At 44.5% G+C, this 24742-nt stretch overlaps 1 protein-coding gene across 6 annotated transcripts; it reads left to right on the plus strand.

The window, feature by feature from the left end:
- The first annotated feature begins 74 nt into the window (after positions 1-74).
- On the plus strand, positions 75-24742 carry JHY (junctional cadherin complex regulator). Of its 6 annotated transcripts, XM_063417788.1 has the most exons (11): positions 214-260; positions 1295-1447; positions 1872-2268; positions 4327-4810; positions 8764-8874; positions 10929-11515; positions 12445-12697; positions 14652-14732; positions 15334-15456; positions 16102-16325; positions 24615-24742. In XM_063417788.1, exons 3-10 carry the CDS (start codon positions 1904-1906, stop codon positions 16297-16299), a joined length of 2202 nt encoding a protein of 733 aa, XP_063273858.1. In that variant the 5' UTR covers positions 214-260; positions 1295-1447; positions 1872-1903; the 3' UTR covers positions 16300-16325; positions 24615-24742. The 6 variants fall into 6 exon arrangements, with proteins under 6 accessions (XP_063273855.1, XP_063273858.1, XP_063273854.1 ...); XM_063417785.1 differs by lacking the exons at positions 214-260; positions 24615-24742 and adding an exon at positions 75-150 and having other exon boundaries at positions 16102-16496; XM_063417784.1 differs by lacking the exon at positions 24615-24742 and having other exon boundaries at positions 16102-16496.

The following is a 24742-nucleotide window of genomic DNA, read 5'->3' on the forward strand; positions in this document are numbered from 1 at the left end:
GGCGGCTCCCGGGCGCTACCACCGCGCCCGCGGGAGGGGGGGAACCGCGCCCCCCCCCGGCCGGTGGGTGCGCCCGGCGTCCTCAGGGTCGCCATGGCAACGGGAGCGGGCACGGCCGGGAATGGGCCCGGAATGGGCCCGGACAGCGCGGTGAGAGCGACAGGGACAGCGACAGGGACACGGGGACACGGGGACACGGGGACAGCGCGGTGAGAGCGACAGGGACAGCGACAGGGACACGGGGACACGGGGACAGCGCGGTGAGAGCGACAGGGACAGCGACAGGGACACGGGGACACGGGGACACGGGGACAGCGCGGTGAGAGCGACAGGGACAGCGACAGGGACACGGGGACACGGGGACACGGGGACAGCGCGGTGAGAGCGACAGGGACAGCGACAGGGACACGGGGACACGGGGACAGGGACACCGGGACAGCGCGGTGAGAGCGACAGGGACAGCGACAGGGACACGGGGACAGGGACAGGGACACAGGGACAGTAACACAGGGACAGGGACACAGGGACAGGGACACAGGGACACAGGGACAGGGACACGGGGACACAGGGACAGGGACAGGGACACAGGGACAGGGACAGGGACACAGGGACACAGGAACAGCGCAGTGAGAGTGACAGGGACAGGGACACGGGGACAGGGACACAGGGACAGGGACACAGGAACAACGCGGTGAGAGTGACAGGGACACGGGACAGGTGCCAGGGGATAGGGGACTGGGAGAGGGGACAGTGGTGAGGGGACAATGGTGACGAGATCAGGGACAGGGGAAGACAGGTAAAGGGACATGGAAGAGGGGACAGGGGATGACGGGACCAGGGACAGGGAACTGGGACAAGGGGCAGGGGACAGGGGACATGAGAGAGAAGACAGGGATGGGGGAGGTGGGAGAGGGGACAGGGGACCAGGGGCTGGGGGACAGGAGAGGAGATCAGGGACGGGGAAGGTGGGAGTGGGTGAGGACACTGGGGACAGGGGACACAGGACTGGGTGAGGGACATGGAAGAAGGGACACAGGAGAGGGGACTGGGGCTGAGAGGAGGCAGGGACAGGGAGCTGGGGACAGGGGACGCTGGGGGGACACAGTGGCTTTGCTCTGGAGCTGAGGTCCTGCTCCAGGCCAGGAGATTCCCCCTTCCCTGCCCATCCCAGGCCCTGCTCCCAGGGCTCACTGGTGGCAGCAGGGGACACAGGGGACACAGGGGACTGTCCAGGTGTCAGGGTGAATGGGGGTGTGACCAGCAGGGCTAAAACACCAAAATTATCTGTCCCGAGGTGCTGAAGTGACACCGCCTGTGCACCTCTGTGGTGTCCCCAGGTGTGCTGTGACTAATGCACAGCTCAGCACAGCTCACTGCTTTTCCTCCCTGCCACATCAACCCGTGAATACCTGGCCGTGCAAACGACTTCTGAACACTTCAACCGAGGGTAAAGAAACTCTCATGCTAATTTAGAAAGAGCTCCAGTTCTCACTGTGTTCCCTGTCACACCTTCTTGCTCATTTTATATGTCCAGGGGGTATAAAGATGCATGAAGAGAACAAACAAAATTTATTTTAACTCTCAAAAGTTATCAGATAACAGATGCTTTGTCTCAGCTTCATTTTCTTTGTCAGAAGCTGGTTTTGCATAATTAATTACCACCAATAGTTGAGATTTTATAGCAATGAATCCTGTATTTGATATGTAGAGACCTTGACATTGCTTAAAGGCCAATCAGTAGGACAGATGAGAACAGAGAATTATTTGAACAAAAAAAGGTCAAATTCTGAGCCTGAGCCAATGGTAGCACCCAAAATGCAGCTTTTAAATATTATTACAATGTTTTATGTTTATGTGTCCTCCAAATTCAGGGCTGCTGTGAACCATCAGTGCAAAACATGGGATGAATTCTTCCGACATGAAACACATTTTGGTCTCTTCCCCTCACACCCACACCATGGATAACATCCACGTCCCTCCAAAAGTCCTGGTGCCACCCGTTTTCCACCCTGCCAGCTGGGAGAGGGACAGGAGCTCTGCCTCCAGCCTGGAGGATTCCCAGGAATGCGACTCTGAGAGCCTGGAAAAGGAGAGGCAGGGCCAGCAGAGCATCCTGGAAAATCAGGAGCTGCGAGGGCAGGACCCTGGTGACATCCCGGGGAGTGACAGCCTGGAAGAGGACAGCTTGGAGGAGATGAGCTCTGATGAGAAAGGAGCTGAGTGTGACACAAATGAGAAAGGAGGACAAAAGATTTATGGCAGTGGAAGGTAAGGCAAAAACTTCTGTGGAGTAGAATAATCCTGACTCTTTTAACCTGATGTTCCTCAAGGCCACATTTAAACATTGTTCAGAAAGCATTAACTGGGTACATGAAATAAAATTGAACATCCTGTCATGTGTGTGGAAGGTTTAACCCTGGATAAATTGGGAATAATTCTCGAGTTTGAAGGGATTACATCAAACCCGAAGTAATAACAATGTGCAGTTTCAATTTAATAGTCTACTTAAAATAAAATGACAAACAAATGAAGGCTAAATGATTAATAGCATGCTTTTATTCACTTCCTCAACAAGCAAAATGGCCAGTTATTGAATATTTTATTGTGAGTGCAAATGATGTTAATTGTACTAGAAACATGCTCTAATTTTTAGTAATTTTTTTGGACTGAATACTGTGCTGAATGTGAGGCTCTTCATTAAATGGAAATTTGATTTTATTTTGTTTGAACTTAGCCCAGTAAGTACTCCAGTGCAGTCCATTAAGCAGAGCAAATATCACAGCACATCCATATGAAACCCCCTCTCTACATCCATTACCAACCTCGGAATTTGAAGAGGAAATGCTGCAGCTGTTGTGTGCTCACCACACTTTTGTTGAGGAGCACAGAGTCCACCCCACCTCCCCACGGAGCTGGGGCAGGAATAAAAGGTGCCCTTTTTGTCTGGGGAGCATTGGGGATGAAGGAGCTCTTCACACTCATTCTGTCCCCGCGCTGTGACCTGGGCTGAGCCCCACACTTGGGTTCTGTGCACACATTTCAGCACAAAGGGGCTCTTTAGCATTATCCTCTGCCATTTCAATCATTGCAATTAGCTCACATATTTCTGTACTCACTTCAGAACAGCCTCACCTCGCGCTGTTTACCTGCAGCCCCTTCCAGCTGGGAAGAAAGATGGTTTTTCCCTGGTGGAAATCAGCTCCAGGAGACCGTGGCACCCGTGCTCACATGGAAAGCAAAGATAAACAGATTATTTTTGTTATTAGGAGCCATTTGAAATATAGACAGAGGTAACTCGATGGAAAGGATGAATAAATGATTTGTGCAAATGTTAATATCATTAACTAGGCCACAGCTTGGGGAATCCAGCAGATTTCTGTAATAGGAGATGAAGAATCAAGGAGGTTTCAGTGCTGGAAATGTCACCAAGAAACCAGGGCTGTACTGCAGGTCCAGGGAAGAAAAATTGTGTTAAAAGCTTTTTTCTCCCCATTCCTTCCTCCTGCACATCTCCTGGAAGCCTGCTTGGATGGATTTGACTCCTGCAGTTGGTTTTCCTCCCACTGGATCAGATCTGAAATCAGAAATTGGATCAGTCGTGGATTTTTTTTAAGGCAGAGCATCTGGCTTTATGACAAATGTAACTCAGAGCAATAATTTGGCCACTTGTTAAAAAAATCGGCAAACACACTTTTCATTTATGTTTTTCTGGTCTTATCTAAATCACCACCTGTTTTTCTAATAAAAAGTGATTTTAAATCTTTTATAGAAAGAGATTTTTAATCAAAGCATCATGTGTTTCATGGGAATGAAAAGAGAAATAAGAACACAGGGCTGGAGGCTGTTCTTGCTTGGACAGCCTCAAAAGGACACCAGAAAAACTGATTTTACCAAGAATTTCACTTTTATTTCACTCAGCAGAGCCTTTGAAGAAGGAACAACACAAACTGCCTTTTGTAGACAACATAAGTTTTAAGGAGGCAGCCAAACAATGCAATTTATCATTTCACCTTTTAGCTGATTCTAGTAGGATTTTAAAAATTCTGTGCCATATTTAGGATAACGATTGTATTCCACTGTGATCTGAGCATTAGACTAATTTATCATTCACTGATGATGAAAATTAAAATGGAAGAGGAAGTCCTGCCTAAATTTTTTACTAAAAAACCTTTGATAAAACTGTTCTGATCCTGATCCCATGCTGAATGCACTGAAATAATTCATTTGGCCACAACAGGACGTCTGTTTATAATACTGAATATACTGAAATAATACAGAGTTTGTGCAATTTATGCAGAAATAATTCTGTGTTTGTTTTTTAATTAGGAAAAAACTGCCTGTGGACAAATACACCGGCCTGAGGCGCAATCCTCATTGGAAGAGTGCAAAAAAAAGAGCAGATTTTTTTAAGGCAGAGAAAAGAGCTGAAATTTCTGGAGGAAGCAGTGGGGACTTTTCAGTGGATTCATTTTATCTCCATTCTGACAGCTCCTCAGAAAATAATCAACAGGAGGCAAAGCCCCAGGATTCAGTCCCAGAGTTTGGTCCAGAATTATTCAGCTTTCGTGGAGCAAATGTGGCCAGCAACGAACCTGTTGGGCCACAAGGCAAAAGGAAGGAACCTGCAGATGGATTTCATTCCAGAGTTAATCCTGGCCACGCTTTTCCTCCTCAGAACCAGCAGGATCCACCCCAAAGAGCAAAAAAAAACTTTGTGAAAAAGAATAAGCGGACTTTGGGGTTACAGTCGGGGAAGATGAATTCCTATCTCGAGCTGCACAATAAAAAGCAGCAAGTTCTTCAAGGGCAGGTGGGTAAATTTATAAATTCTCTAATTTCTGTAGATGAGCTCTGTCTGGTGTTAAACTCTCAGCTTTGCAGAGGAGGAGAAGCAGATTTGAAATGCATTGTACAAGTGACAGCTTTGGATTTCCAGGGAGAATCTTGTTCACCTTCATGGAATAATTGACAAATCTCCAGTTACTCCCAAGCCCAGGGGTGGGCACATCCCAGCTGCCTGTTCCTGGCCAGGGAAGTGTCCCAGATCTCACAATGCTTTTTAATTTTGATGCTAAGGAAATTCTGTCTTCTTTCATCTGCACTGCCCCTGATCAGTGGCTCTTTTTATGCTGCCTCTCCTTTTCTTTTGCCTTTTTTCTCCTTTTCTCCTGTGGCCTTTCTCCTTTTCTGCTTGGCCAACATGAGTTTGACAATGATTCTCTCTGCTAATGCCTTGTTCCAGATTCTTCTCAATGGACCAAATGCAAAGTTGGTTAGAAGGGACCTTGAAGCCCACCCAGTGCCACCCCTGCCATGGCAGGGACACCTTCCCCTGTCCCAGGGTGTTCCAAGCTGGCCTTGGACACTGCCAGGGATCCAGGGGCTGCTCTGGGCACCCTGTGCCAGGGCCTGCCCACCCTGCCAGGGAACAATTCCTGATTCCCAATCTCCCTCTGGCAGTGGGAGCCATTCCCTGTGTCCTGTCCCTCCATCCCTTGTCCCCAGTCCCTCTCCAGCTCTCCTGGAGCCCCTCCAGGCCCTGCAGGGGCTCTGAGCTCTCCCTGGAGCCTTCTCCTCTCCAGGGGAGCCCCCCCAGCTCTCCCAGCCTGGCTCCAGAGGGGCTCCAGCCCTGCAGCAGCCCCAGGGTTTCTCTGGACTGTTCTTGGCCTTAAACTTGAGATTTCCATGGCCTGATGTCCCAGCCCTGGTAGGATCCCAGACCAGATTTGATGTTGGACACCATCACTTGTGTCTGGAAGTCCTGACTGGCTGCACAGTCTCAGCCAAGTCGTGGCAAGGTTCGAGTGGAAATGTAATTACAGTTCCTAATGAACCATTACAAACGAGTTTATTGCTTTTCCTTGCTACTTACACTTAATGGAGAGGGGGGGTCACTGAATCTCTCCACACAGAAAATTCTTACCTTGGAAAGCTCCAGGGACCTTGTGCTTCAAGTGACACCTCTGCCAAGGACAATGAAGGGTTGACACAACGTTAGAGGGAATTTTCTGACTTCATTCCACTGCCAGGAATAATGGACAGAAGTTTTTTTCTAGTAGAGCTATTAAGAGCACTTGTTTTTTTCAGTTCTAATTTGGATGATGGTAAAAATAATGAGTGTAGATGGATGCTAATTAGAGCTATGTTGATATGATTATGTTTGCTATTCAGGGAATTCTGGAAATCTTCCCTAAGTGTCAGAGCCAGGGATCAGGACTTCATTGTGCAGACACCATTCAAAAATATGGAATATTTTTTTGGAATCTGTTAAAATCAGGGTTCTGAGATAGGATTATCTTGCTGAAGTGGCCGTGGGGACAGCAGAGAGGTGACAGGGCAGGCAGAGGGCGTGTAGGAAAGTGTGCTCCTAACCTAGACACGTTAATACACCTGCAGTTTGTTATCCAGGGAAGTTTGGACTTCCCAAGCCTAGAAGTGTTCCAGGACAAGGTTTGGAGCAGCCTGGGGTGGTGGAAGGTGTCCCTGCCCATGGCAGGGGGTGGGACACGATGAGCTTTAAGGTCCCTTCCATAATTCTGTGATGCCATCAGCTGCTGTCAGCCACCTCTGCATCTGCTGCAGGACAGGCAGAAGTTACTGATTGATTTACTGTTAATTTAGTTAATTTACTGATTGCTAACCCAGATATCCATGGCTCAGGCTTGTTGGAAGGGGTGAAAAAACCTCCTGAGGGGAGCATGGTGATGGTCCAGGAGCCAACTTTGGTCACCTCACCTGCAAAACTCTACCCAAAGTGCAAACCCACCGAGTATGTGAGGAAACAAATGAGCCACGTCACCAATCAAACTGTGCTTTCCTAAACTGATTAATCTGAGCTTTGCAGGGGATTGAGGCTGAATTTATTGATCTGATCACTGCTGGCTGCCAGGGGTTGTGGTACTGAAATTGTGTTTGCTCTGAGGGCAGGACTTGGTGCACAGCTGACATAACACAAATTTAAATATTTCCAGCCTCATTCTGCAAGATTTAGATTTACAGATTACAGCTTTTCTCTGTGCTGGAGGTACCAAAACCCACCATAAACCCGTGCTGATCTGTGTATTTACTAATTTCTATAGCATTTCATACAAAATCAAGTTCTTTGCAGTATTGCCTGATTCCTAAAGAACCCCAGGATGAGTTTCTTTGAGAGGCAGAAGGAGAAGCAGTGGCCCAATCTAGCTCAGCTGGGCTCAATCCCAGTTGCTTCCCTACCTCCAAGCCCCTTACTTCAAAGCCAGGAACATAATGTACAATTTTTTAATGGCTCTAGAGCAAGGCACTCAGACTGTGTGTGCACTGAGCCTTCCCTCGGTGTAAACACCTCATCAAGATTGCCTGTGCTTCAACAATAGCAGCCAAATGCAATTCGAGAACCACAAGGCTTTGAAGTCCTCCCTGCAAAGGCTGGTTTGGCAGTCTGGGATAATGACATGCCATGATTGCTGCCTTTGTTGTATCTTTTCAGTGGAGAAGCAATTATGGGCCTCAATTTAACAGAATAGGCATTACACAGCTTATGATTCTCAAAATGCAATTTCATTTGATCATTTTCTCAATTTGATTGGTATTAATAGAATGGTTCACAAAAAAAAAAGAAATATAATGCTGGCAGAGGTTGTGTCCTGTTCCTCTTTCAAAGAGATAATGTAGAAGTATGTTTTACCTGCCCAGCACTCCAGCCATGCTCTGAGTCAGTTGGTTCCACCAAAAACATCTTATTCACTGCAAAGCCGTGTCTGTCCACAGCTCAGGTAAAACTCTGTGGTATTTTTTAATTTTCTTGTGATTTTTTCAGGGATTTATGTTGAATTTGAAGCCATGAGATCACCCATAAACTCAGCAATAAACCCTGCTCACCTTTTCTTTGCTGTCTTAATCTGTTTCCCCCAAAGTGAGAGGCTCAGCTTCCCACATTTTCTTCCCAGTGATGATTTTCAGTTGATAATTCTCTTGGTCATAAATATCATTTCATCAATATCATGACTTCTTGGTCATAAATATCTCCCCTAGTTCTCCTGTGGGACTGCTCTGCAGTGGAGCAGAAATTCCTGTCACAGTCACACTTCATCAACTAAAACACTCAGCAGGATAGTTTGGAACAAAATACCATAAATTAAAAATGCTAAAAATTGGATTTCCTGCATTTTATAGATTAAAAAAAAAAGTTTATTTCAAGAAAACTTTAATTTTTGCTATATTTACAAGGGGTATCACTTGGCTTTGTGCAGTGCCACTCAAAAACTCGCTCCACATGAATTTACAGCTGTGGATTTGTGGAGCCATCCTTGTCTGCGAGCTTGTTTTGCCAGGCTCTGTGCACTCCACTCTTTATTTCTGCAGCTCCTCGGTGCTTTTCACCCCCATTATTGTGTTTTGCCAGCTTTTCCTGCAAGCCTCTCTTGCAGGGGCCGGGGCTGTGTGTGATTGCCTGGCCAGGGCTGGTTTTTCCTTCTTTTGCTGTTATTAGGAGCATCCAGTGGCTCTCATGGAAATGGAGGAGCTCGGGCGTTTGAGAGTTTCTGTGCTGCACACTTCCCGCAATTTTCCTTGCTTTTCTTCCCCTTAAAAGTAGAAGGAGTCCTCCCTCCCATTAATTGAGTTTTGCTTCTTTTTCTCCTTTAACCATTTCTCTCCTTGGCATCCCTTCCATAGCGCCAAACTTGAGCATTTTAATTTAATTTAATCACAAATGATTTCTCGTTATTTCCCCAAGTTTTTTCAGATTTGATTGCTGTGACCATGAACATTTCTGGTTTTTAGGTCACAGATCCTGCAGCAGCTGATGAAGAACCACTCCAGAATGTCCCAGCATTCCAGCCTGGGATAACGAAGCCTGAAGACAAATGGTGCCCAAAAGGACAGCAGCTCAAGGTTCCTTTTTGTGAGAATTTAATCATTGAAATCCAATAGAATTTCATAGCTGAAATATATCTATAAAAGCACTGAATTTGGCTGTTTAAAGCTGTTGCTTTTAAAGTAATTATTACTGAATAAATCCTTAAATTTATATCAATAGATCATCACTGTAATTTAATGTATTTGTGCTTTGTGTACTGAATAAATTTAAAGCAAAATGCCAAGAAATTCTCAGCTCACAGAATCTATTATTGTCTATTTAGAGATTATTTGGTTGATAATCTAAAATTAAAAATTAGTACGTGATCATGTTTGATGGTTTGGGAGAATTATGAGCAAAAACTTCACCATTTCTGCCTGATTTGTCCATTAAAATTAAGAGGGAGTTAATTAATTACCATAAAACAGAAAATGTTGCAATAGAAGTTGCACTCACTTCCTCCACACTCCTAAATCTGTAAATCTGATTTATGCTGGTCTTTAAACCAGTGTTCAGTCTTTAGAGCAATAAGAGGCCCAGGTTTTCATCACCGATAAAAAAATAAGGATTATTATTGGCAAACCCAGTCACTCTCTGTGCACTGCAAGGATTTGAAGTGGTCCAGGACCTGTTTAAATTCTGGAATTTAAAGACTGGGAGCTGCACTGATGTAAAATACAACCAGGATTTTATTCTGCTGTTCATTGGGAGGGATTTGCTTTCTCCCTGGAATTTCAGAATAAAGTGTTCCATCATTTATTTATTTACTTCATTGTTTAAATGGGGAAACTGCTCCCAGTTTGGCTGCTGCCAAAATTATTCTCTGTTCAGGAGATGATTTGGTTGATAAGCTAAAATCATAAACTACTACATGGTTGAGTTTGATGATTTTGGAGGATTTTGAGCCAGAACTTCACTATTTCTGCCTGATTTGTCCCCTAAAATTATGGGGGAGTTAGTTAATTACCATAAACCAGAAAATACGACCAAATAATCTCCTAAATAAGTTCTGGCTCAGAATCCTCCCAAAGAACCAAACACAACCATAACCATAACTAGTTTATGATTTTAGCTTATCAACCAAATCATCTCCAAACAGAGAATAATTTTGGCAGCAGCCAACCTGGGAGCTGGCCAGAATAGATAATTCCAGAGTGTGCCAGGACATGCAGGATTCCCAGGGCTAAAGCTTTTCCCAAAACCTCCTGAATTGTGTGGATTTCACACCTCCAATAATCAGAGTTCTGAGTGCATTTGCCACGTGCTGACTGCAAGGGTTGCTCACAAAAGAACCCCGGAGAGAAGGGAGGGTGAGGTGGAGAATTTCAGCCCTGGCAGGGATTTAATGGGCTGGGGATGGATTTGTGGATTCCCTGGAAGGAAATCCCAGTCTTTCCTCAGAGTGGGCAACACCTGATGCTGTAATTAGAAAGTGATAGATGGAAATTAATTTTAGATTTATTGTGGGGTGCTTTGGCTCTGAAGAGCAGTCCTGGTGTGTTGAATTCTTCAATTCTGGGCTATGTTTTGCAGGGAGGAGTCCTTGGTTTAGAAATAAGATTATTTATATAATTGGCATCAGGCTGTTCTACCATGGGCCAGTCTAATGGCGTGTAAAAAAACATTTTCCTCTGAAATTTGGCACTTGAAAAGCAAGGACTGATTTGATTTCTGGAGAGTTTTTTCAGGTGGTTGACAGAGAGGTATCACTTACCCACAGGGTTAGATCTGTGCATTGAAGGGCACCATTTTTGCACCTCATGCAGGTAAAACTCCCTCAATGCACATTTACCACGGCTGGTTTGCATCTGCAAGGACCTGAATTTAAAGTCCAGTGCTGCAGAATTTATCTCAGGCCATTAAGCAAAGTTTTGATGCAGAATTATTCATTGTGCAGCACCTGAACAACATCTCTGCCTCTGTTCTGGACTGAGGCTTCCTTCACATTTGAATTTTGGGTTAAATCCAGCCATGGACAGGGTTAGATCCAAACAGCACAGAGAGATTTTGATGGGATTAATGAAATTTCTAAATGAATATCAGAAATACTCACCACAAAACTCACGCAGCTGTTGGTAACTTGTTTCAGGAGCAGCACAAGTCCTTCCAGAGAAACCCAACAGAATCCAGCCAGGCTCTCCGTGGTGGAAGAGCTTTCCCAAGGAATGATGGCCAAGAACCCCCAGGAGGAGCAGCAGAGGAGAAGTTTTGGTGCTGGAGTAGGCAGCGAATCCCAGGAATTCCTGCCCTGGAATTTGGATTTGCCCTGGAGCAGGGGCACAGCTCAGCACTGCAGGGATTCCTAAATCCAAATTCTTCTGTTGGCCCTGACCCAGCACAAAAATCCCAGAGTGGCTTCAATCATTTCCCAGATTCACTCCTCACCACACCTGCCCATCACTCCCTCCCGTTATTCCAGAATTTCTGCCCAGCAGAGGTTTTAAATCCAGAGAATCCCAGTGAGAAAAAGAAATTCCAGCGTGACTCTGCAGCTGGAATTCCACATCAGCACTCAGCCATCCCTGGGCTGTATTTTTCCCGGAATAACCACAGCAGTGGCCAGGCACATCCAGAATTGAGGAATATTTCATCTGATTTTAATGCAATTTTTCAAGAAAGGGGGAAGGATCAAGCACCACTTCAAGATTTCAAAAATCACATCCATGAGGATAACAGGTATCAGAACAGCTTGTGGTAAGGATTTAAGTGATAAAATAATATTATAAATAAAAACAATATTATAAATAAATATGTATAATAATATTTATATAGCATTATATAAATAATTTATTATAATCAATAAAATCCATTATTGACTATAATAAATTATTTATATAATATATATTATATATCATATATATATCATCATATAATAATTAGTGTAATTTATAGACTATTAGAAATAATATTATCAATTAGAATAATTCATAATTATTATTTAAATTATTCTGTGATGCCCAGAAAATAAACAAATGGACAAGAAAATGCTTTAAAGTCTGAAGTATAAAATTATTCTGCTACAAACCTGCCCTTATAATTGAAGATTCATTATAGCAATTGATTTTTAATTATGGCATTGGGAAAGGACAGTTCTGTCCTCCAGGTATGGAATTCTCCACAATTGGAAGTTTCCTTCTAGGAGGGTGGGTGGAAAAGTTTAAAATGTAGATAGGAAAGGGCATTGTGCATAAATTCAGAGTTTGTAGCAAAATTGGCTTTGCAGGGTGGATATCCAGGGTCAGTCCTGTCCCTAAAGGGGAGAGCAGGAAAATCCTCAATTATGTAGAATTTCACCTGCCTTGATTAAAAAAATGAAGGTTTTATTTCCCATGAACAAATAATTGTAAAGTACTCAGCAGGCCTGGTCCAAAGCTTCAGCTGCCTTTGCATCAGGCTGAAATTTCCCCATTTGTGTTTCTTTTTCCATTTATTTTCCATCCACTCGGGTGCAAACAAACTCATTTATTGTGAAATGCTCATCTTCCCATCCCCCTGCTCCCACGTTCCACGTTCAGGGTGTTTGCTCAGCTCCCTGCTGTGTGTAAATTCATTTTTTTACTCTTTCCCCCTCACTTTTTAAAGCTTTTTCCATGTTTTGTTCACAGTTCACCAACAGCTTTTTGCAGAACCTCCCATTTTACAAAAAAGATGGAGCAGCTAGGAGTTTCTGATTTTAGAGATGATTTTTCTGGCACGTGGCTGTGGGGTTTGTTGCCACCTGCCCTGCCCCAGCTCCAGAGGGATTCACAGGAAGATTCGGGAAGAGCCAAAGGAAATCCAAGGAAAACAAAACGAAGCAACTCCGAGGGATCTCTCCTGCAAATGGAAAAGCAAAGCCAGCCCAAAGCCAGCAAGAAGGTGAGAAAATAGAAGTGGGTTGGGTGGTTTAATATTTCTATTCCTCGTCTAATGTGTTTTCTTAATAATCCAAAATTTAAACAAAACAAAACAAAACAAAACAAAACAACAACAAAAAAAAAAAGAAAAAGAAAAAAAACCAAAACAACCCAACCAACCAACCAAAAAACACCTAAAAAATAATAAAAACCCAAAAAAAAAAAAAAAAAAACCCAAACAAACAAAAAAAACCCACCAAAAAAAAATTTTAAAAAAACCAAAAAAAAAACCAACCAACCAACCAAACAAACAAAAAAACCCACAAAAACAAACAAAAAAACCCAGAAAAAATCCCCTATAAATAAGTACTGAGAAATATTTTGTTGTTGTAAAAGCACATGGACACACAACAGAGCATTAAAAATCATGGAACAAAGACACTGAAATCATTTTAGTCCAACGAGCAGAGGGATCCACCTGGATCAGGCTGGTTTAGCTCCACACAGAGCAGCGTTTGTCCTGTCATTTATCCATTTATCCATTTATTTTCTCCATGATAAAACTCTTTTTGGTCAGGCTCAGATGGAGCAGCAGGCAGCCTCAGATCCCAGCCCATGCTCATTTTCTGTCCAGCTCAAATCTCCTGCTTTGCAAGGGATTCCAGCCCCAAACTTGGAGGATTTGTGAAGTTAATGGCATAAAAATCATCCCAAACCTCCTGATTAAAACTCAGATTTCTTTGTCCCCCCCTTTTCCTGGTGTCACCACTTAGCACAGCTGCAGGGGGACAGCAGAAAGCTGCCCATGACAAATTCAATGTTCCAGAAGTTTCCTCCAAGTCTCAGGGCAGACAAATTAAGCTGGAATAATTATTCCATCCGGGAGGCAGTTTGGGCATTGCTGCCTGAGTGCCTCTAAGAAGAATTAGGATTATGATGGTAACTGAAGGGCAGATTTCCTTCTCTTTCTCCTCAAACCATTGTTTCTTGTCCTGTGCTTGTTTTCTCACGCTTCACATGTGAGGAATGCACAGAAAATCAGCCTGGCTGTGTCTCCCAGGAAAATCCAGCTCTCCCTGATGAACAAATTTATGGGACACAGCAAAATAACCTCCTCACTGTACCCCAAATTAAAATTTAGTGAGTTATGGCATGTCAGAACAGGGATAGCTGACACAAAGAAACCCCAAATAGGCAATTTAGTGCATAAAATTAATTTCTCTGCAGTTGAGTTTAACTTGAACCTGTGTTTTGAAGAAATGCTCATTTTATTTGCATGTAGAAATCGGTGTTCCTGCATTACTCTGTGCTTGAAATTACCACAGAGTTCATCATAATGAGCTTCATGACAAGATTTTAAAACATAATTCCCTTCTAAAAATAATCTAGTGGCCTTGAAAGAGAATAAAAATGTTATGGAGACATTGGAGTCCCTGTGTGATGTCCTGAAGTGTTGGAATGGCATCACCCACCACTCCTGCCTTCACTGTGCTCTTGTACAGCCCTTGCTGTGTAACAAAACATGGATTTTTAGCTGTCTGTGGACAATCTTCCAGTGCAGCTTTGAGAACAAGGAAAGGTTGTTCTCACTAACATCATTTCCCTGATTTTTGTCACCAAATCAGGCAATTTTAGCTGCTACTCTTACAAAGATTTCTTTGGAGTCTCATTCTAATCACAGGCAAACAAGTGGCTTTAAGCTGTTTCAAAATAAAGCTCACAAAAGGTCAGTTTTGACTGAGAAAATATCACTTTGTGATTGGGATAATTGGCAATTTCCCACCTGGATCCATAGGAAATTCTGTGTCACTTGACTTTTGCCATTAACTCAGTCCTGTTGGTCACTTATTTAAAATGAGACGTGCCAGGGGTAGGGCTGAGATTGCAAATTAAATCCTGAGGTTTCCACTGCAAGAGTTTCTTGAATTATTCTCTCTGTGAAATCACAGAAAATCTGTTTGCTGTTTGATTTTCAGCTACGTCGCTCCAAACTCTACATCAATCTGAATGTGAAGCTTGGGGGCCTTGGACCTGACTATGAAACAATCAAAGAGAAAGTGAGTAAAACCAAAAGTGAATTTAGGCAGGGGAGAATGGCAGAGAAATCATTATTTATGATTTTCTGGGACTTTATATCCCTGGCTAGCTTGAGATCCTACTCCAAATTTCAAGATAAAAGCAAAGACAGCTGTCCTGGGGATAATTTTAATCCTATAAATTTTAAATCCAGAAATAGGAACAAATCAGGGCTAATTGCACATCAGGAAATGACACACTCGAGTGGCTGAGTTGTCATTCCCAGTGTAAAAATCCACCAAATGTTCCAAGTGGAAGTTGTGGAAACACAAGAAAATATCTGGCTGCACACTCTGGTGAAATGGAGACTGATTGTTCAGGATATTCAGAATAAAGATGGACCTGTCACATCTCTGCTGAGCTCCATCCCCAATTCAGCCCAGGAAAAAGCTCTTAAAAGGAAAAAACAACTAAAAAAAGCTGTGCCATTTATCAGGGGCTCCTGTTGTGTGCTGAGCAGGGATCAATGGCAGAGCCAGGTTGAACAGCAGCAGAGGTGGAAATGGAATATTGGTGGGAAAAGGGTTTCATTGATGGATCCCCTGAGCCATTGAATTCCCCTCCCTTCTCTGCTTTTCTCAGAAAGAAAAGCTAAAGCTGCAAAAGGAATATTCCAGGCAAATAAAGGAATATAACATGAAAAATATCACTGTGATCCAGAGGTTGCCTGAACAACCCCGGGTGTCTTCAGTGTCCAGACAGAAGGTGAGAGCTGAGTTCCTCACAGGGGATTTCAATATCACAATTCCTTGCGTTTATTCCCAAACATAAACCACTAAGGGACAAAACCTTTTTGTTTGGATGTCAAAAAGGGGGTTGGATTCTTTTAGATTTCACCAGGAACGTGAGGTAATGCAACTTCCCCTGGAGACATGAGGTGTTTCCAAATCTGTGCAAAAAACAGGCACCAAAACCCACCCCAGGTTAGAGCTGGGCTCTGGCAGCTCCTGGATTTCTGTAAAACTCTTTCCATTCCCTCTTCCCGTGTTCCCATCATTTTGCTTTTTAATTTTGATGGTCAATTGCATCCTGCAGGAGAACCTGAGCTTGTCCTGTTAACCTGCAAAACTCCCTGAGGGCAAGAGCTTAATGAGACTGGCAATAAAAATGTTTATAAATTTAATAGATTCGTGTTGCTCTTTCTTTTTGAAAATAAAAACACTTCTTGAGTGTCTAAGGTGGCTTTCAGTGGTATCAGGGAGCAAATCTTGGGCTGGGTCCCCACTGAAGAATTTGGGATTGAATTCTGTCAGAAACAGGATCAGAAATTCAGGGATCTCTTACTCAACCCACCTAAATATTCTTGGAAACACTGCCCAGGATTTCTCTTACCAGTTTTCCTGTTTTTAGGCTCTGGAATATGCCAAGAAGATTCCAAGACCAAAGACTTTCATCACAAAGCAATCAGACCAAGAGGTGAAGGAGGTTCTGCCCCAGGCTCCAACTGGGACCAGTTTACCCCCAGTGCCATCCCTGGAATCTTTGTGGAGCAGGCACGAGAAGGAGAAGGAGCTCGTGGCTGCTTTCAAAGCCCTGCACATCTTGTAGGAGTTTGGGAAATCTCAGGGCTCAAGGTAAAAAATGCCTGAATTGTTTTATTTTCAGCTGTGACCACCACGTCTCCATTTCCCAGCGCACTGAAATTGAAACTGGCTGGGGTTGAATTATCTTTAAATGTTAGAATTGATTCTGCTTGTACCTACTTTGTTTAATAAATTGACTGCTTGCATTTGTAGCACTTTAAATATGGTCCTCTGCTGTTTTTCTTTGAAATCAGTGATCTGACAATTGCAGCTTTCAGACCAATCAGCTCCTGGCTTGTCACAGCTTTTTATCATTTTTAACCATGTAAACAAACAGACATATCCACAAAACATTAAAAATAAACTTCTGTTTCATCTGGTGATCCTAGCACCAGCAATATTTCTCTTTCTGAAGTGCAGAAGAGGCTTTTGGCCAGAAATGAAAGCAAAAAAGATCCATTGCTGCTAAAAAAGAGAGCAAAAATATGCTCCAAACACAGCAGTTGGTAATGCCCCAATGCTAATTATGCAATTGTTACTCTGTTATCTCTCAGTGAAGAGTTTCCACAAAAAGAACAAAATTTTTGAAGCTTCATCTGGACAAGAAAATTCCAAACAAGTCCTGGCTGAGCATGGAGACAATCTGGGATTAGGCAGGAGCAGTTGGAAAATGTATTGGGTAACTGAGGATAATTGAGAGCTGCATGTTGGAGAGGAAAGAGCTTTTAACAGATTAAGGCTGCAAAAATAACAACAAACAGATGGGTTTCTTAGGATGCTTCCATTTCTTTAACTTAGTAAATGATGAATTAAGTCACCATATGAAATGTGATTAGAGCACACAGCGAGGGAATTTGGGCTAAAATCTCCTGGAAAACAGGCTGGATAAAAGGGAAAAAAAACCCCAACCAGCTTGTGATAGTGTGGGATTGCTTTATCCCAATTATTGGGTCGCTTTTTTTATGGAGGGCTCCAATTTAATTTTGGGAGAAGTCATCCCCATCCTGCCTTTCTCATGGAGAAGGGACCTGCCCCTTCCTGAGGGGCAAAATCCTCCCCTGCACTGCTGGCTCAGCCCCCTGGACCCACAGCTGGGAGTTTGGGACATTTTGGGGAATTCTGAGACAAACCCCAAGCACTTTGTGATGACATGGAACCATTATATTCCATTTATTTTGTCTCTTTTTTATGGAGAGCTCCCAATTTAATTTTGAGAGAAGTCATCCCCATCCTGCCCTTCCTCATGGAAAAGGAACCTGGGCCTTGTTTTAAACCCCCCTGAGGGGCAAAATCCTCCCTGCACTGCTGGCTCAGCCCCTTGGACCCCCAGCAGGGAGTTCAGGACATTTTGGGGAATATTGAGACAAACCCCAAGCACTTTGTGATGACATGAAACTGCTTTATTCCATTTATTTGGTCACTTTTTTATGGAGGGCTCCAATTTAATTTTGAAAGAAGTGATCCCAATCCTCCTCATGGAAAAAGAACCTGGACCTTGCTTTAAACCCTCCTGAGGGGCAAAATCCTCCCCTGCACTGCTGGCTCAGCCCCTTGGACCCACAATTTTGGGAAATTCTGAGACAAACCTCAAGCACTTTGTGATGATGTGGAACTGCTTTATCCCATTTATTGGGTCGCTTTTTTATGGAGGGCTCCAATTTAATTTTGAGAGCAGTTACCCCCATCCTGCCCTTCCTCATGGAGAAGGGACCTGGACCTTGTTTTAAACCCCCCTGAGGGGAAAATCCTCCCCTGCACTGCTGGCTCAGCCCCTTGGACCCACAGCAGGGAGTTCAGGACATTTTGGGGAATATTGAGCAAACTTCAAGCACTTTGTGATGATGTGGAACTGCTTTATTCCATTTATTTGCTCTCTTTTTTATGCGGGACTCCCAATTTAATTTTGAGAGAAGTCATCCCCATCCTGCTCTTCCTCATGGAGAAGGAACCTGGACCTTGCTTTAAACCCTCCTGAGGGACAAAATCCTCCCTGCACTGCTGGCTCAGCCCCTTGGACCCACAGCAGGGAGTTCAGGACATTTTGGGGAATATTGAGAAATATTAAGAATATTTTGGGACCCCTGGTGGCAGAAGCATTGTCCCATGTGGGAACACAGGTCAGGCTGCAGGGGAATGTTCTCCACCACATTTTTGTCACTTCCAGCATCCAATCCCAGCTGCTGGAACAGAACCTTCCTCTTCCTCAGCCTCTTCCTCTTCCTCTTCCTCTTCCTCAGCCTTTTTCCCCTCTCCTCTGGGCACTGCTGGGCTGGGAAATGGTTCCATGCTCTGCTTTCCTACTTTTATTTTTAAACCAAACTGCGACACTTTGAAGCATTTCTGCTCAGGCCACCTCAACTTGTTGTTCCTGCTTAAAAGTGATAATCCCCCCTTAATCCAAACCTCAAGTGCCTGTTTTAATGAAACCTTCAGATGAATATCAAAGAGCTATTTACTCGTATCTAATATTTTAATTAGATTATATTCTCAATTTAACCCATTAAACCCCCTTTGATGAGCTCCATGTTCAGTGTTTAGCCCCAGATGCTGGAGGTAATGAATATTGGACCTTTGATTTAATGAGAATTTCTGCCTTTCCAGCCTGACTCCCTTTGTATCCCCCCCCTTTTTTTTTTTTAGCTTTTCTGGCCTATAGAATTCAGTTAATTGAAGAAGTCTCTTATCACCACACATTAAGGAACCTAAATTAGCATCCCTTTTCTGATGAGAAAATGCGAGCAGACATTTTCTCTTTGATCTGAGGGCTGAGTTGAAGTAGGCAACAGCCCCCTGAAAATGAGCTGATGGCTGCTTTCTTTGGCTGCCATGCAGATGTGTCCATGTGGTGCAAAATGCTTAATGTCTTAATTGATCACCTTCCTCCCTCGCTGGCATCCTCCCCCCAGAAATTAGGGGAGAAATGTCTTCATTTGGGTTGAATTTTTTAATAAAATAATGAATTTTTATGAAAAAATTAAATACTAAACCTGTGTGAAACTTGGGTGTGATGCTGCATATTGAGGAGCACTTTTTAATATATATATATAATTATTATTTTAATAATCACTTTTTCTTAAATTATCATCTCATCAACCATTTAGAAATTCTGTTTGTCCTCGTGCTTTGGGTGTTTTAAATCCCAGAAAAAGGCGTTTTTACATGGAAAGATCTTTCAACCTACCTCAACACAAATTCAGATTTTCCCTGCTCTTCACAGATGTGGTGGCACAAAAAGGGGACCAATGAGCGTCCACCTGCTTAAAATTGAATGTATTTCAGATTAGGAAGGCAAAATAGTTCAATAAAATCAGCCTTAAACGTTGAATGAAGCATTGAGGGAGGGGCTGAGTGGGAGCAGAACCTGCCAGAGGTGTCTGTGTGCACCACCCAATGGAAATTCCCCAGATTTTCTTGGCAGCACCTTTCCAGTGCCAGCATTTCTCAATATTTGAGGTTCTGGAAGTGTTGCAGCTGAGATCACCTTTGGTGGGCAAAGATTTGGTGTCAGCTCTGCCTAAAAGACTATGCTGTAACAACGTCCCCAAAACAGCCAAAGTTGGCTTCCCAGCACCTCAAAAAATGCATGAGCGGGCTGCTGACACCCTCCAGAATGTTAATTTTTATCAGTTAAAAACACGAAATAAGGCAAAACTTCACAGCTCTAAAAATAAAAAAAAAAAAGGACTGAAACCAGCTGAGGTTGTGCCCGACTCCTGCAGTCCCTGAATGCTCTGAACAGCCAGGAATGAGCTCTGCTGGCACAAACCAAGCCCTGATTGTTGTTATCTCCTGCCAGGGATCCAACTTTTCCCTTTTTGCCCAAACCTGAGCGTTTTCCACTCAGGAAGGGAGAAGGGAGCAGCTCTGGTGGGAAGAGGAGCAGGAGACAGAGGCAGTGATGGGTGAGGGCAGGGAGCTGCAGCAGCACGTCCTGGAGGGGCAGAAGTGATGCTGAGCCCAAATCCTGGAGCTCAGGGAGCATCCTCAGCTTGGCCCAGGTGGGCTCAGAGCTGGGTTTGTGTCCTGGAGCTCTGCAGGGCCAGGCCTTTCCAGCCTGACTCCCTTTGTATCCCCCTCCTTTTCTTTTTTTAGCTTTTCTGACCTATAGAATTCAGTTAATTGAAGAAGTCAATTAATTTCAGGCTGGAAAGGGCTGGTCCTGCAGCCCCAGCAAAGGCAGCAGGGAGACAACAGCAGAGAATCCAGCAGGGAATCCAGCAGAGAATCCAGCAGAGAATCCAGCAGAGAATCCAGCTGAGAATCCAGCGGAGAATCCAGCAGAGAATCCCAGCAGAGAATCCAGCAGGGAATCCAGCAGGGAATCCCAGCAGAGAATCCAGCAGGGAATCCAGCAGGGAATCCCAGCAGAGAATCCAGCAGGGAATCCAGCAGGGAATCCCAGCAGAGAATCCAGCAGAGAATCCAGCAGGAAATCCAGCAGGGAATCCCAGCAGAGAATCCCAGCAGGGAATCCCAGCAGAGAATCCCAGCAGGGAATCCCAGCAGAGAATCCCAGCAGGGAATCCAGCAGAGAATCCCAGCAGGGAATCCCAGCAGAGAATCCAGCAGGGAATCCCAGCAGAGAATCCCAGCAGAGAATCCAGCAGAGAATCCAGCAGGGAATCCAGCAGGGAATCCCAGCAGGGAATCCAGCAGAGAATCCCAGCAGGGAATCCCAGCAGAGAATCCAGCAGAGAATCCAGCAGGGAATCCAGCAGAGAATCCCAGCAGAGAATCCCAGCAGGGAATCCCAGCAGGGAATCCCAGCAGGGAATCCCAGCAGGGAATCCCAGCAGAGAATCCAGCAGGGAATCCAGCAGGGAATCCAGCAGGGAATCCCAGCAGAGAATCCCAGCAGGGAATCCCAGCAGAGAATCCCAGCAGGGAATCCCAGCAGGGAATCCCAGCAGGGAATCCCAGCAGGGAATCCCAGCAGGGAATCCAGCAGGGAATCCCAGCCTGGGGTCCTGGGGCAGCCCTGCAGGGGTGCAGGAGCAGCTGGGGTGTGGGCACAGCTCACTTTCACTGCTGCCAACACAAACCTGGGTCAAAAAACCCTAAACCAACTTCTCCCTTGAAAGAAAATGCACCTCACAGGTAGCAAAGGCACCTGTGGGCCCAGGATCTCACATTTACACCCCCCTGCCTGCCCAGGCACTGAGGCTGGGGGCAGCTGTGCCCACCCACCAGTGGCTCATCCAAGCTCTGGAAACAAAAACAATTCAAGAAACAAGAAATCTAGAAACAAGAGTTTAAAACTCCAAGAAACAAGAAATCTAGAGACAAGATCAATCCAAGAAACAAGAACTCTAAAGACAAGATTAATCGAAGAAAAAAGAAATCTAGAGACAAGATGAATCCAAGAAACCGGAAATCCAGAAACAGGATAAATTCAAGAAACTAGAACTCTAGAGACAAGATCAATCCAAGAAACAAGAACTCTAGAAACAGGATAAATATGAGAAACCAGAACTCTAGAGGCAAGATAAATCCAAGAAAAAAAGAACTCTAGAAACAGGATAAGTCCAAGAAACAAGAAATCCAGAAACAGAAGAAATTTAAGAAACCAGAACTCTAGAAACAAGATAAATCCAAGAAAAAAGAACTCTAGAGACAAGATCAATCCAAGAAACAAGAATCTAGAAACAGGATAAATCCAAGACCAAAATCAGCCGCTTTTTAAGCCAAGCCCATCCAAGCAGGAGTTTGCAGTTGATTAAGGTGATGCTGCTGTGAGGAGCAGAGAGGAAAAGCTCCTCAGCATGGCTCAAACCAACCGGAGCCTCACTTCAGGACATCAGTGATAAAAAAATGTAATTTCTGAATCCAGAAGTCAACAGAGAAGAATAGGAAGAGAAGTCACAGGAAGAATTTTTCATCATGCCCAGGTCATTGCTGGGCTTGGCCATGGGTTATTTACACCTTCCTCACAGCACTGACCCTCCCTGTGCGTGTAACAGCAAGAAATTCAAATTATTTGCTCTATAACTGCCCTTACAACCTAGATCTGATCTGCTTTTCTGGAGCTCTGGCCACAGGGTGAAAGAATTGGGGTTGGAACTGCTTTGCAAACCCATAAAAGTTCAAAGTGTTTAATGCTCAAAATCAAAAGAGAAAGCAAAGGTTCATGGCAGGATTTTATAGATTGGTTTTTGATTTTCTATAATGCAAACAACAACAAAAAACCATTAACCACTCGGGTCTTAAATTAATCACCAGAACATAATTTCATTTCAGAAAAATCACTGAAGGATTTTGATGAAAATCAATCTTGAAAATAGGAAATCCACCAACATTTCCTGTTTCCAGCAATTATTTTCTGCAAGTCCAGCATTCTCCAAATGAACACATTATATATATATATATATATATATTTTTTTTTTTTTTTAAGGGAGAGCACTCTAAATCTCTCCTCTACCCCTCAAGCCTCTTAAGGAGAGCAGGGAAAAGTCGGCTGCTGGCATGGAATGAGCCAGGATCCAAAACAAAACCTCATTTCATTTATTTGAGTGACAAATCTCTGAGAGAAAAAAACCCCGCCTGCCCAGCCCTTCCTTTTCCCAGGACCATCTCCATCCTCCAATAATCTGTTCCCAAAATGTTGCCCCGACTCTCTGGAAATGACATTTTCCCATTTTCCCGTCTCCAGCTGGGCTGGTGGCACAGGGGATTTCTGTGGCAGTGAGTGTTTCCTTCAGCTCTCTCAATTTCAGGGATTTTTTTGCACCAAACTTTGTGGGATAAACAGATTCCCAAATCTTCCTGTTCCCTGTCAGTGTCCTGCTGGGCTGGGGACATTCCCACTCTGCCCGTGTGTGTCACTGAGGGATGCGGGTTTATTCTGATTTTTGGCTTTAATTGTGCCCAAAAGCGCCCCGAGGTGAAGGCGGCTGCGGGGTTTGGATTTTTTTAACAGAAATACTTTGGGAAGGGAGTTCCTGCAGTGGCAGGGGATGAACAGCGGAGCTTGGAGGGTTCTTTGAGTTGTATTTTGATTTTTATTCTGCACCCCAGAGCAGAGCCAGGCCAGCCCCGAACCATTCCCGACCGCGGGAACAGCAGCGGCAAACGCGGTCAAAAAAAACCCCATTATCCCATAAATATCATGTGGAGCTTTTCTCTGATGTTATTTTTAATAATTCCCAATGAAATTGGGATTTTTCATTGCTCTGGCGAGGCTGGCAATAATCACAGCTCAAAATACCCCGTGGGGGACACAGAAAAATGCGAATTTTCCAGATTTTTCTGTTCCCATCGCATCCCTGCCCCGGGGTTTGGGAGAAGGGAGAGCCCCGGAGCTGCGAGCGGCATCTCCAGCCGGGGCTGCTGCAAACCTCGCTTGGTTTCGGGAGCAAAGCGATCGCTTCGCCTTCTGAATCCTGATTTTTAGGGAGGTGAAGGGCATTTTGGTGGTGGAAAAATTGTCCTGAAAGGATTTATTAAAGACAAGCAGCTTTTCCTGGGTGAGTGTTGGGGGTTTTCCTCTACACACGGTGTGTGATCTTTATTTTACGTGTAAAAAACCAGAAAGGCAGACTCACAAAAAAGGAAACAAACATACACATTTCAGTCATCTGTATTTTATATAATTAACAGGAAAATTAAACGTTTTCCCCTCACAAAACACAAAACGTGTCCCGTAATCCAAAATGCCCTGAAAGTGCTAAGAACGCCAGACAACCAAATGAAATTCCCGATAAAAACCAAAAAAAAAAAAAAAAAAAAAAAGGAAAAAAAAAAAAAGGAAATAAATTAAATAACCTAACGAGACACCGCCAAGCAGCAGCAGGGAATATCTGAGCCAGCACTGCCCCCGCTCCGGGCTTTTCCCGGGGAAATTCCCAATCCCAACATCCCCGCCCCGGAGATGCGGAGCCTCCGCCGCGCTCCCGGAGCATTTCCCAGCCGGCAGCTCTGCCCAAAACCAAAGAAATCAATTCTAAAAAATCAGAATTTACCTGGGAACGAGCCCCGTTTGCCCGGCAGGGAGGTGAAGGCAAAGCGAGCGCGGCCGGGGCTGCTCCAGCGGAGCGCGGGGAGAGGGGAAGGGGACGCGGGCGGGGACAGGAGCCAAACGCGGGACCCCTGCTGCAGAGGAAAAGGGAAATACCCGGGATCCACACGGAAAACCGGGCAGGAATCCGCTGCTGACACTTCCCAAGCTGTAGAAAATCCCTTTTTCCCTGGCTGGGTGCGCCGTTTGCTCCGTGCAGCCGCGGTGGGATCGAGTTATTGGTGATGCTCCCGCTTCCCTTCCCAGAGCGAAGGAAATGAACGGGAATTTTTGCCTTACCTGTTCCTTCGGGGGTCTTTTCTTACAATTCTTTTTATTTATGCCAGTCTCGGAAGCTCTGCCCGACGCGAGGATTTGGGGATTGGGGGAACACCGAGGGAAATCCGCCCTGCGTGCCGCTCGCAGGAACCACAACACGCTGCCACGAGGATACATTTATTTCACACCCGAGGAA

Source organism: Prinia subflava, chromosome 22, assembly GCF_021018805.1.
Source record: "Prinia subflava isolate CZ2003 ecotype Zambia chromosome 22, Cam_Psub_1.2, whole genome shotgun sequence".
NCBI classification, from domain to species: domain Eukaryota; kingdom Metazoa; phylum Chordata; class Aves; order Passeriformes; family Cisticolidae; genus Prinia; species Prinia subflava.

Bases quoted from the DNA above. Each gene is read 5' to 3' on its own strand.
- JHY (XM_063417785.1), top strand. From the start codon at position 1,904: ATGAATTCTTCCGACATGAAACACATTTTGGTCTCTTCCCCTCACACC. The intron at 11,516-12,444 runs GTATCAGAACAG...TTTTGTTCACAG, and splicing joins CACATCCATGAGGATAACAG to TTCACCAACAGCTTTTTGCA. The intron at 15,457-16,101 runs GTGAGAGCTGAG...TCCTGTTTTTAG, and splicing joins CTTCAGTGTCCAGACAGAAG to GCTCTGGAATATGCCAAGAA.